This window comes from Phaethon lepturus, unplaced genomic scaffold, assembly GCF_000687285.1.
Source record: "Phaethon lepturus isolate BGI_N335 unplaced genomic scaffold, ASM68728v1 scaffold54057, whole genome shotgun sequence".
Lineage (NCBI taxonomy): Eukaryota > Metazoa > Chordata > Aves > Phaethontiformes > Phaethontidae > Phaethon > Phaethon lepturus.
In genome coordinates, this window is record NW_010552267.1 from 40,142 (window position 1) to 54,170 (window position 14,029).

General features: G+C 35.9%; 1 protein-coding gene across 1 annotated transcript in view; it reads left to right on the forward strand.

The window, feature by feature from the left end:
• The window catches only part of LOC104623918 (serine/threonine-protein kinase ULK4-like), a gene marked incomplete at its 3' end in the record, with an annotated part of 45,777 nt that extends 32,000 nt beyond the window's left edge, over positions 1-13,777 (forward strand). Inside the window, exons 10-12 of the mRNA XM_010291146.1 lie at positions 7,724-7,775; positions 7,875-8,019; positions 13,685-13,777. Of these exons, the coding sequence (XP_010289448.1) occupies positions 7,724-7,775; positions 7,875-8,019; positions 13,685-13,777 (290 nt within the window). The remainder of the gene's footprint in view (positions 1-7,723; positions 7,776-7,874; positions 8,020-13,684) is intronic.
• Positions 13,778-14,029: the final 252 nt, after the last annotated feature.

The following is a 14,029-nucleotide window of genomic DNA, read 5'->3' on the forward strand; positions in this document are numbered from 1 at the left end:
AAGAAAATAACATCTATGACTTCACTTTCACATTTTCATAACTAACAGTTCTTCCTGATTTAAAAGAGCCCTCCGACACTCAGCAAAGAGCCAGACACAAAATAAAGTGGAGAAATTGCCTTGTATTTAGTGTGTTAAATTCAAGAAATTGTCCACTGTAATTAATAATCTCTAACCACATCTGCCACTAGTGGAGCAAACAGTAATTAGTTTAATACTATTTACGAAGTCTAGTGTGCTAATTATACTTGAATGTACAGCATACATTACTGGCAGAAAGTGGTACTTCATCTTCTGTGATGCATATAGAATATTTTTAGAATTGCTGTTACTCAAGGGATATCTTCTAATTGCTGCTCGCTGAGCATGACTGGAATCTATGAATATAAATGCCAGCACCCAGTGGAAATTGGTGCTTTTTTAAAAAGTTGAAGCAAGACATGTTCAAGCTTCCAGATCAATATTTAAGTATAACACTGGTTAATAGGAAGCTCTCTTACTGGAGAGAAATGTGTATCCTAGGCTGATCTCTGAAGACTGGACTGCTCATTTAGACAAAGTTGGTTACAAACAGCATTTTATGGAGAGTGGGGAAGACAAAACCTTCTTCAGAGGATGCATTTTTTCCACTACAACTGTGACGTTGTTTTGAAGTGTCTAATCAGAAATCAAATGCATTTTTAGAAAGCTTAATGAATTTAATAAAAAATGAGATTATATTAAGCAAGCAGAACCAGTCAGTTTTTCAGCTCCCTTCTGGTTGGAATTTAGCTGCAATGGAACTTGGATAAGTTAGTAGGAATTTAGGAGCAGCATTCCAGGTTCTTCTCACCTTGAGAAGAAAAGAATTGCCTGTTCTGGGTTTTGATTTGCCTTTGTATTTGTACCTTGAACAAAGAAAATTGGATAAATTGATTTTTTGTGATCAAATTTCTGATTAGCATCAACCTGAAGTCAGTTTGTTGAGGAGATTAATTTCTGTCGGGACTGACTGTATTATATATTACTAAGTGTGATAAAGTCAAGGGAAATGAATTTAAAGTACTCAAATGAAAGCTAGTGGTGAGCAGTAATTTAATTTTGTATGCAGTTGTGTGCATTTTTACAAGATATAAAGTAAAGACTAACAGTACTTGTCACTCAGCAAGTTTTGACAAAACTGTAGATTTCAAGGTACTCAAATATGATGATGAAGGCCATCACGAAGGTTCTTTAACTGATACAAGTCCAACTGCCTGTTTCTTCCATGTACCTAAAATTGGAAAATATTTATTAAATTCAGGTAATAAGAGTTATAAGAATACTTATTTTGAAATTTTGGTAAAGGTTTAGATATAATTAACTGGAAGAATTCTGTGCTGACTGTATCATTTGCATTTTTCTTTGTTAAGTATATTTATTTGCCTGAAAAAAGGATGTATGCTAATTCAGAGCACTTTAAGCAGTGATGAGGTTCATGATGGCAGGCAGTTCCTGTGGGAGTCCTTTCTATACTCTAACTAGCTCCCAAAAATGCACTGTATACTGCACAGATGATCTTTTACCTGAAGCATGAAGTTCTTCTCTGGTTGAAGCAAAAGTTGTTAGCAGTGATTGTCCTCAAAAGAGGAGGTTTGAAAACCTGTTTTTAAAAATCAGGCCTAAATAAAAGCACATTGAACATGATGAGTTGCTTGATGGGAAGTCAAGGGAAAAGCAGTATGACATGGAAATCTACTGGTTGACAATATAAGAGTAATTTTCACCAGAGATGACAACACAAGGGTTAGAAACTTCTGCAAGTGTTTTTTTTCTGTTCGTCTTAGTCTTTTCTTGATTCAGCATCAGTGGTGTTCTTCATCCACAGGCTGTTCTGATCTAACCACTGACACCTTAATTTTTTCAGTGTAGGGTATGACTATATGAACGTATTGTACAGCATTTCTTCAATCACTTTCCCTTTTCAAGTAGATAAAAATTCTACACCACATGTGGCTTTCTGTCCATTAAGCTAATCCATGTGACACAAGACTTTTTTGTGAAACGAGTTCTGTCCTAATTGACATATTGAGTCAGTCAATCAATGCTGTGTCTTCCCAGAAGTAAGAAAAAAACCGAAACCACCCTCAGTGAAGGTTCTGAAGTTCTGAAGACTTTAAAAAAAAAAAAAATTACAGAAATGTCATCCTTCTCCCCAGGTCATTCTAACATGCATTAGATTATTTTTTCTATTACATTCTGAGAGATTACTGGCAATATTAAAACATTGAGGAGCATGCTGTGCCTCCAGCAAATGCTTTAAGAAATTTGAAGGCAGCGTGATGTTAATTCCATGGTCACTTTCAGCAATAAATTTGTATGTGAATTTTAATGAGAGTAAATGTCAAGGTGGTGTTGGATGTTGTGGATCTTACATGTGACTGGAAAAAAAGGATTTGGGAGCTGATGGTCTTTGCTTTGGTATGTTTTTCTTTGAATAGTGGGTAAGGAGAAGATATTTGTCAGTAGTTGTAAGTTAAACATATGCAGACTGAAAATAACCAGGTATCTCTAGAAAACTCTCTGGAAGTAAAGTAATGCGCTTAGTCACTTGCAAGTTTGATACAATAGCTGCATGGAATGAATAGCGTAGTTTATTTATGTAAGTTTAAATACTGGGTCTGATTTTCACTTGAGAATATCATGGTTCACAAATGCTTCTAGACCAGGCTTTAAGCCTGCTTACTTTTTCTGTCTACCCAGTGTAACACCAAATGTCAAGGCTTTGGCCTTAATCACTGATTTGAAGAGCTCTGAAACTCAGTTTTAATGAAGGGAGAGATTTTTTAGGTTGGTAATGTTAACCATATTAAGGTAGATTCTCTGCCCTTGAGAAAGAAGGTTAGCTATCCATATAAATGTAGTCTAAGTTGTAGGGGATAATGGTTAAGTTTCGTTATATGCTAGTTCATTAGTGTATGATGATCGCGTGTATATGTTGAATAGCTGAATTCATCTTTGCTGACTAGCCACAAGCGAATGAAAGTTTGGTTCTCCATCATCATTCTTAAGATACCTCCCTCTAGACAGGAGTTTAGTCTATTGGATCCTTCCACTGGCAGTGTTATAACTGCTTTTTAGTGGGCACTTGTGGAGCTTGGGCTTTGCTTGGTGAAGTTAAGTAAAGTTGAGGCAATGTTTGTTTCTAGCAAAGCAAGCATATACGTTTAGGGTGCAGGCCTTGTGTCTGATATCTCAACAGCAGAGACAATCAGGGAAGGACTGAAGTTACAGTTGTCTCTTCCAAGCTTCTCTCAGCAGCTGGTGAATTCTTAATTACTCTGAAACTGTGGCTTGTCTCTCTTTCTCTTTTGAGGTTTGAAGCAACATACAGACTTTCTATTAGAAAGAATTTCTATTAAAATTGTGCCTTGTTTTCAAAAGATATGATTTTTGTAAGTAATAAAATACTGTAAAAAAGTGAGTGCAGCTTTTGCTGGGTGTTCATACCTCACTAGTAGAGTTTTGCTTGCAGAAATCAGTGAACACATCAGTGGAGACAGATGTTCTGGTTTTAGATAGTATATTTGGATTTCCAAAAAGTTTTTGACAGAGTCATGCACCAAAGACTCTTCAAATCCATCAGTGGCCCTTCCCTCTTACCCTCTGACAGATGAACTTCTAACTAGTTAAAATTTACTAAGTAGAGAATAGAGATCAGTTCTTAAAAATTTAGGAACACCAAGAATGGTGCCTTACAAAGATTTGTGTTGCGACATCTGCTATTTATAACTAATCCAGAAAAGGGAATGAGTAGGGAGGTGACAGAAGTGACTGATGACACTAAATTATTCACAGTAGTGAAAGTTAAAACTGACAGAGTTGCAGAAGGTATCAAGATACTGAGTGAAAGGACAATGAAGTGACATGCAATTCAATACTGATAAATGTCAAATGACTCACATGGGGCAGATCATTCCAAATATGCATATGCAGTGTCAGGCTCTAAACTACTTGTAGCGGTTCTGGAGATCTTTTAGCATAGTTTTTCTCTGAAAATTATAGCTTTATACTCATCAGCAATCAGAAAGACAACTAGATTATTAGAAATGACTGGTAGAAGATCAGACAAAAAAGCAGAAAATATCACTATGCCATGGTGAGTCTGTGGTGCCCTCAAGTCTTGAATATTGAATGTAGTTGTGGTCATTCACTCTCAAAGGGAATGACTTAACAAGAAAAAGTACAGCTCAATGCTGTGAGGAGGGACTGAGTTGTTAAGAACTTCAGCTTGGAAACAAAAGACTTGAGAGTATAAAATGATCACTAGCATGGGAGAGATGAATTGGAAATAATTATTCATGGTTTTCGTAATCACAGAATCACTAAGGTTGGAAAGGACCTTCAAGATCATCAAGTCCAACCGTTAACCCGACACCACCATGCCCCCTAAACCATGTCCCGAAGCGCCACATCCACATATTTTTTTGAATATTTCTGGAGATGGTGACTCCACCACCTCCCTGGGCAGCCTGTGCCAATGCTTGACCACTCTCTTGGTGAAGAAATTTTTCCTAATATCCAGTCTAAACCTCCCCTGCCGCAACTTGAGGCCATTTCCTCTCCGTCCTATCACTAGTTACTTGGGAGAAAATAACAATAAGTAGATATCAAGTTAAATGCCTTAAAATAAACAAGGAAGTACCTTTTCATAAGGGATAACTGAAGTGTGGAATTCAGTGCTGTAGGGTATTGTGCATGCTACAAGTCTAAATACATTTAAGATAGGGTTAGACAAATATATGGGAGAAAAGGCTAGTAAGCATTATTAAATGCAACAATACAGATACAGCATCAGCTTAGGGAGTTTCTTAACTCGAGTTACTTCACTAGAAACTACAGTTTTACTTTATACTTGGTCTATTGCTCCTACTCTTTTTCTACTCTTTTCCAATTGTCAGAAACAGGATTACCAGGTTTGAGCTGGTAATTTTTGTTTGGTCCTGTGCATAGCTGCGAGACACAGATGTAGTGTGTATGGAAGTTTCTAGTATTTCATTGTTATTTGGGTACTGATAACAGGACAGTTGTGGCAGTATAGCCTTTGAATGCTGTCATTACAGAATTATACAATGGTGGCTTTGTGCAGTTAGGGATTTATCACGAAATGGGTATCAGGCTATTTAGAAGTTGGTAGAAACCTGGATTATAGCTATGATCATATTCAAACTATGTAGCCTGTTTAGGCTTAAAGAAGAATATTTCCCACTTTTTTGTAAGCAATCTTAGTGATAAAGACTGAAACAAGAAAAATATCTGGCTACCTTCACGCATATATGAAGATTTGATTCCATGTAGATGTCAGCAGTCATTTAAAAGAAGAAAAAAATGAATCCTTGTTTGAGTATTCTTCTATTTGTTTCAATCCCTCTAGAAAATGCCAAAATACTAATACCATGCTTCTGTATACATAACTTAGAGAGACTTGTGCAATGGTGAATTTATTAAAAATATTTTAGGTACTATTACACTTCAGTTTATTTCAGCTCAATAATTATTTGCTTTGTTCATATCTTGTTTACAGATTTGTGTACACATTAGTTAAAAAAGTGACCCAAATGGCATGGAGAGAAGATCAGGGTTGCAGAGTTAGGAAGAATCTGATTTAAGGTTCATGTACAATTTAATATTTGCTTCTCCCTTCATTATGTGCATCCCGATATGCTCTTGCATCACAAGCATTTTTCCATAGGCTTAGTGTTTCATTAGTTGATCTCCCCACCACACCGAACTGACATGAGGCAAACACCTGCTATGGAGAATTCCATTCTAAGCAGTTTGCCAAAATTGAGGTTCATGTTAGAAAAAGGTCAGAAAAAGCTACTACAGCTATTTAAGACCTAAAGAATCTTCTTTACAATGACAGTCTAAAACATGTTTATCTTAGAAAAGACTTATGAGTGGCTTAACTACATTCACTACTCTTAGTACTAGATGAAAGTGAAAGAAGATTTGAAGTTTTAGAAATTGAAGCATCATACTGTTGTGTAGTGCCATCCTAATCGTTATCAGTCTGAGTCAATGCTGCTGCTCCTGAGTGATTCATGATATTCTGAGTCCCTACATTGCTTCAGACAATTGAGAGCTGCTTTCTTTGCTCCTTTGTCTCACACCTTTAATTCACCACTTAAATATGTCTCTTCATTTGAGAAGCATTGCGATAGATTGAACTGTTTTTTTGGACTGAAAGGCCTTAAGTACATACTTGTTTTTAATCCTACCTCACATGTATGTTATAACTGATAAATTAGAATTTGTAGAACAGTTTAGAAACCTGCATTAATGGAGTTGTTGGAGTGCAGTGTAGTTTTATTATTTATCTTATTGCATATTAACTGAAAAGACCATGAAATATTTCAAAATTATGAAGTGTTACAAAAGTCACTCCATCTGTGATACATAGCATTATCTATATACACGGAAAGGCTTGCACGGGTAGTTTGACTTCCATACCTCAAGCAGAGTCCTTTACCTCTTTTATTGAAAGTATGTAACAAAGGCATCTTTTGGTAGTTTTTTCAGAAGTGAAAACAAGGTAGACTAAATGAATCCCTTAATGTCAGAGGTTCATTTAACGGAGACCACCAACTAACAATGAAATAATTGTTAATTGTAGTTATTGCTGACTAGAGGATAACTTCATTTAATGACCCCTTTTCATATATACTTTCAGCTTCTCTAGATGTTTCTTAATAGTAGCTGCAGAAATCTAGAGAAATTCTCTCTTCTAGTATTAATCACTAAAAGAAAACACATGGGGGATTATAATGCAGTCTTGTTACACCAAATCCTGTCCACGGTGTAGTGAGAACCTACACTACTGTTTTATTTTTCTAAATAAATCCAAGCACAAGCTGTGTATCCATGATGCATGCTTAAAAATTGCAAGGCTGTCCATCCATCCTCTCCCCAAAACCAAAACATGTCCTGTCTAAATAAATTATATTTTACCAATGAGTTAAGACTTAGCAATTCATTCTCTTACAGAGAATAGTAATAATACACTATTTTTGTAATATTAGATGTATAAAACTGAGTTATAGCCTGGTTTTCCATAGTTGATTTCAGATGGAACTAAGCGGACAGATGATTAATCTGGAGCAATACACTCATAGACAATAAAGTGTTGACTGGATTAATTTTTTTTCATATTTCAAATCTTAAGTCTGTAAATTTAAATTTTACTGGAAGACTCTGTATTACCAGAATGGAAGAAGTTGGAATTTTATCAAGACTCTCTACTAAGCTGAAGGATATTTTGTTAGAGGTAGTACATCTTTCCTGATATATTTTAGTTCTATGCAGATTTGTTTTAGAGGTATGTTTCTTCTGAATTCTTACTTGATGATTAGTTTATGGATTAAAGCATCAGGATTAATAGATATTCTAATACTCTTTTTTCTTAATATCTTGCATCTGCACTGAATTCTGTATTTTAAATTAAAACTCACTCTCAATGAATTATACCAAATTTACTGTTGTTTTCTGTATAAAAGTACATTACTGTCTGTAACTTCATGACATCTTACCAGAGAAATGTGAACGTGGTGGCTTTCTAAGTGTGATTATGGATGAATTTCTATGATTATTCATCTCTTTGATTAAGGGCTCTAGCAGTGGAATAAACATAGAACAGATATACACTATCTTCTATTTTTTCCCCTGTGAATAATCTAAGCCAGATCTTTCTAATTCTCTGTTCTAGGTTGAAGCCTGTATCCTCCCACCACTAGTTTCTTTGGTCCACAGTCAGAATGGTAAGTATATGGCCACATCAACTACAGTTTCCATGAATTCCACATTTTGTTTTAATTAGACTTCAGTGTGGTCACATTCTTGGCACCTTTATTTTCAAGTGGAATGGAGACTCTTCAGCTTGCGGTTGCTCTCAGAAACCACGTCACTGCTTTTAAGCCACGAGGTCATGGCTGAGGGGAAAGGGGAGAGCCTCGACTCAAACAGCAAGCTTCTGTCTCTCATTAGAGATTCGTTGCTGCCTCAGTAAGTATAGTATTGCTCCTGTAATGGGGAATAACTTGATACTCAATCCATTTTGACAGCATATTTGTTTTAACTGCCCTTTTTATGTTTAAATGGCAAAATGAAAAGAGGAATAGCAATTAACTGCTGCTGGAGTTCTCTGCAGAACATCTCTCTCCTAGGTTTATTTAGTACTTTGTCATATACAACACAAACATAACTTCTGTGTGACACTAATTTCTGATATTGTGCCTCTGACTGTTCTTGGAGTGAAACAAGTTTCCCCGAGCTTTCAGGCTGTTATTTAAATACTGCTCTTTGTTCCGCTAATAAGGTCAGAACATTCTAACAGCAACAGCTTTTTGTGTATTTTGGATATTGTGCACTCACGTAAGATGTTCTGAAATCACATGGAGTGGCATATAACTTCCTAAAAAAGTATACTACAGGATGGATTAGCCCTCCATGATCCACCTGGGGGTAAATTGCTGTCCTTCCTGGCTGCCCCAAGCAGCAGAAAAACCCTACAGCAGAGTAGATGAAACCTACAGCCTATGGGCCAGATGTAGCCTGGAACTTCATTTATATGGTTTATGGTCAAATGAGACCTGTCATTTCAAAATTACCTGCAGGTGAGCATAAAGACAGCTCTCTGTTATGCACATGCATACTGTGAGCTGATAACATCTGTGAGTAGAGGGAGGAAAAGCATGAACACAAGGTGAGTACAGTAATGACGAGACACCATTTATCTTTCACATTAATAATGTTAGAGCATATTTTAATGTGTGGTCCTCAAAAGTTAGTAATGGTAAATACTTAGCTGCCCTGAGAAAATTGTTCCCCACCCCTATATTAAGTGGTAAAAGGGCAGAGGAATGGGTGCTGCGTTATGATCAGAAACACAGTGCCTTCCCTAAAAATGAGACTGTCTCATGCTAATTTACTCATGTTCTTACAGTCTGAGGGCCAAAGTTCTGTCCATGCAAGATGTGTAATCTTTTCTCTGTGACAGAGAATGGGAAGGAAATCTTAGAGCTCTATAGAGAAGATTATTTTCACACTTCACTTTTTTTTCTCCGGGAAATACAGAATTTATCAATATGAATTAAAATGAAGCTGGAAATATTATTTTTAAAATAGAGTATATGCATTATTAAAAACTGTCAGATATTTTTCTTCAGATAGAGGAAGAGACCTGGAGTCAAGTGAGATCAAGTTCTGTCCTTGCTCTGAAACTTGCCTTTGTAGACATGCCCATCTTACAAAATGTTTTTCATTGAATTGGGGTGGGGGGGGAGGGGGTAATGCTAATTACAAACTAGAAGGTAAACAGCCAGTATACTCCTGTCTCCAAGCTAATTAGCTCAATTGAGTGGCAGGGATTTTTGGTCTGAGACTAAATATGATCCTACTTTGGGGACTTCAGCTGTGCTACCTTTGCATGTGTTGTGTTGAAGATGTATGAAAAAGGGTCTTGCAGTGGCTCGGAATCTTGTTTCCAGGCTTTAAGTCTTTCCTGAATCAATTCCTTTATTTCACTAGTAGAGATGATCATATTTGTATTTGTAAAACCATTTGAGATTATCTTAATAAAATAAATATTGAAATGTATCGTATTTGGAATATATTGGAACTTGGTATAAGCAAATTTTACTGTAGCTTAGGAACATAGTAAACCAGTATGTAAATCTTCTAGTGATTCAGAAAGAGTTAACTAGTGTCTACTTGTTTAACACATTACTTGAACCTGTGGTTTGAGCCAACCCCTAGTAAATATGTTCACCTGTGAGGAACAGGTAATCAATGTAAGGAGGCACAGAGGAACAAAAGCAGAGGAGAGTTTGAGCATTTTCTGCAGAAAGGAAAACTCAAACTCAGTTTTGACTTAAAAGCCTTAAAACTCAATTTGGAGAAGACTCAAAAAGAAATGAAGAAAAGACCAAAGCAGCTGCTTTGGATGTCAAAAAAAGACACAAAAGGTAAGTTTTGTTCAGCAGTGTTCTAGGTATGGATAAGAAAATATTGATGGGAGGTAGGAATAAATCCTCATACACTCTACAGTTCTCAAAAAAAATTTTAGCTGAATGCTAAGGGGTCTGGCCTAAATCTAAAGAGAGGTGAGGTCTAAGATTCAGTGTAACTTACTTGTAAGGATAGTGTAAAGCTCTATCCCAAAAGTAAGAGTTACTTAAACTCTGAGATAGAAAGTGAAGAAAAAACTAGCTTGTATTTGGAGGCTGAAGAGGTGTTTGCTGATGTTGTTTAGTCTTTCTGTTGCTGGACAAAGGATGGGACAGTGTGACTCAGCTGGAGGACAGTCAAAAGAGGAGAGGAAGGATGCAATGGCTGTTTGTTCATGGGAGTCTGTGTGGGGAAGTAGGTATTTCAGCCTCTTTTGATTCTACTTTTTAAGAACTGAGAGCTGTTGAGTATGGAAGGGAAGTACATCTGGGTGCAACGTGTAATGTTCTTTTTAACAACGGTTATAATGATACTCATCTGGGTGTATATTTCATCCTATAAGTATCTTCCACAAGTTAGTTTAATTAATGTAAAACTGACCCAGGGAATACAATTTTGGTCACTATCCATGAAACATAAGCGATCTTTGTTTTGAGATAAATGCAGGAATACAGTGGCTACCACTTTTTTCTCACCTTCTGCATCATCAATAAAGTGATAAGTCTATTAAATATTTGTGCATTTGTAGATCAGAAGGTTAACTTCCTCATACAATTTTGATCAAATTGAATGAATCAGTGTCATTAAATTTCAGTTCACTGAAAGGTTATTTTCCTGAGCATTTCATAACCTAAATAACTTACAGCTATGGAAAAGGAATACAAGGCAAATGCTTTCTGTTATATATCCAGATTTTTTTAATCAGAAATTGAAACATCAGCTCTTTTTCATTTAATTCTTAATATTCCTAATTATATATATCATCATTTACAATTTGAGCCAGAACCAGCAAAAGGAGAGGAATGTGTAAATAAAGTTCATTTGAAAGATTATGTAGCATTTTCTTAGTAGACTGCCAAGCCAGTTCTACAAGTACAAAGTCCAGGATACCGGAGATAATTTGCAGAAAAAATGTTCAGTACTTTTTAAGAGCTTAAAAGAATCCATATCCCAAATCTCGAGGTCCTCTTGTCACTGTTGCTTATAGAAAAGATTGACAAAATAACTCCTTGCAGTGCAGTACCTAGAGTTTGCAGAACCATTATAAAATGCTCTCTAAAACTATTGTAATAAGAATTGGTTGTTTTGAAGTAGCAGGGAAATCATTGGATGAACTCATTCATTTAACAAAGTCTCTCAAGCACGGGGTATTTTCCTTTCACAGAAGATTCATATATTCATAGCTTCTAATGGCCTTTATTTAGGCAATGTGTTTATATTGTTTAGACATTCACTTTAGTTATCTGCATTTTCTCACATGGTATTTGGTTTGATAGATCACTGCACCTTCCCTGAGACATATCCTTTACTGACGTTATCTTGGAGGAGGGAGGAATAGAGTTTCAAGTAAAAGGAAATAAAATGAGACCATTTTTTATTGAACCTTGAGAAATTAGGATGCTGTGTGCAGAATAGTGATAGTCTCTTCCAAATATAATACATGGAAGGCTTAAAATTGTTTAAAGTGGACTCTGTTTTGGGAAGTATTGATGTGTTTATAATAAAACAAGTATATTGCCAAATGTCAGACTTTTAAGCTAGCCTGGCTAATTCATTCATTATTACTATTAAGAATTACCATTTTGGAGACCTAAATCCATGTCTTATGCAGTGAGCAGATGGTTTCTGGCACCTAAGTCGCCTGATAGCATCTTTGCTTCCCTCAGAAGACTTAGTCATGGTTTCTGCAAAAAAATGCAAATAGTTCCATTATTTTTAGTAGAAGTATGTATTGCTCACACGTAGGGCTTCCAGGATCAGTGTCTACTAATGCATTCCAGTGTTTTCTTCTTTTATGAAGAAAGGGACTTTTTAACCACCAAAGAGAAATAGTTTTCTTTCAGGAGCTGGAATCTGTTATTTGTAAAGGAGAGATTTTAATCACTGAAAACATGAAGCCAACACTGACTTGTAATTGGTTAATTGTGTAGATTCTCCAGTGTGGTTTGCAACTCTATGGCAGCACATTCAAGCTATTATGTAGTAGCCATGACACATTGCCCATAGGCTGTGTGCTTGTGTGGGAATGTTGGACCCTGTGAAGGAGCTCCCACAGGCTACATCAAGAATGCACAGCTGGTGGTCTTCACCCTCCTTGTCTTAGAGTTGTCCAGATAGGAGACTTGGCCGGAAAGCACCGCACCACCTAGATTTCCTTCCTGTGTAAATCAGAGTGCTGCGGTGTGGTGCCTGTGGAGGGGGGGATCTTCATTCCAGTGAAGAGCTAGCGCACAGTAGGGTACATGATAACACACAGGTGGTGGGAAGTGATCCCGATTCCTCAGTTCGGGCAGCACTAGGGCCCTCGAGATGTGCAGTAAAATTCTTGGTGATTTGCTTGGTTCCGCTCCCTCCCCCCATCAGAACACAAAAAGAAAAAAATGTATCAGAAGCATTTTGTTGCACAAAACGTGATAACCTGCCACATTTTCCTATAAATCATCATTTTGTTTGTACTTGATTAATTCTTCATGGTTTTTCTTTTGTAAATAAAGAGATCTATGCTTCCAATTCTATTACTTCCACATGTTTAGAGTAGCGCTATTTGTAATCAAAGACAGTGTTTTGACATGGCTGAGTGTGGTGGTTTTTATGGTTACATCCTTCTGTCTTCTATCATTGTATCCTATTGCCCTCCAGATACATTTTGATTTAGACAAAATAAAAATCACCCTGTTTGTTGGGTGGGCATTACTGGAGTGTTAGCAGCAACAGCAAGGTCAGTTTTGGTTTTTCAGCAGCCTGTTTTCCCTTACCAAGATTTCCATGAGATGATGTTTGGAAATGTTTTATAGATGTTCTTCTTGTAGTTTTATCTTCACTGCTATAGCTCTCAATAAACATTGTTTTGAAGTATTTTTGTAGTGTTTTGATCCGTATTACTTGGAGAATGGAAGTATGTGGTAGCTAAAGCAATATTTTTTTGAAATTTGAAGTAAAACATAAAGCTCAATGCTAGTATTCTGTAAGTAGAATAATTAATTTTGAGAAAAATCACAATGTAAACAAAATATAGATCTTAATTATATGTAAGTTGATTGATCGTCTTCCTGAATACCCAATAAATCTTATGCCTAATATTATTGAGGCCCAGTTTCTACTTGTCTCTTAAAGATCAGATTTTTTTAAATATATAAAAGTATATAATATAGATAAATAAATAATGCATATAAACAAAAGATATAACATATATGCTAAAGATATATTTTAATATAATTTAGATTTATAAAAAGTTTGTTTTATAAATATATAATATTAGATAATTTATAATTTGTATCTCTAAAAACCAATGTGTTATTTTATTAATGCTGCTTTTAAAATACTGTTTCTAAGTAAGTCTTGTTTATTGCTTTGTACAATTTCAAACAGCATTGTATTTCCATCATGGCTATTACAAAATTTAGAAATGGGAAATGATGTATTTTTAATATCAACTTTTTAACACGCATCTCTTGACTCTTTTTTTCACTGTTGCTACCCCTTTTCCCTGCATCCCTTTCAGGTATAAGCACATTCTGATGGCTCCAGACCCAGTACCAATGTATGCTCTAAAACTGTTGGTGGCCCTGACTGAGCACAGCCCCGCTTCTGTGAGGTGATAGAACCTTTCTGTTTCAAATAATTTTTTTCCATTGGGAGTTAACATTAACTTAGATCTCACTATCATACTACTTTGACTAGCACTTAGGAGATTTAGAGCATTCTTGGAGAGTATTTGCTATAGAACACAATCTTATGTCTTTTGTGCCGATTTTATATGATCCTGGTTATTTTAATGCAGATTTAGCCAGTGAAACACTAGACAAAATCATAAGAATTTTAATATTAAAATTATCATTAAAAAAAA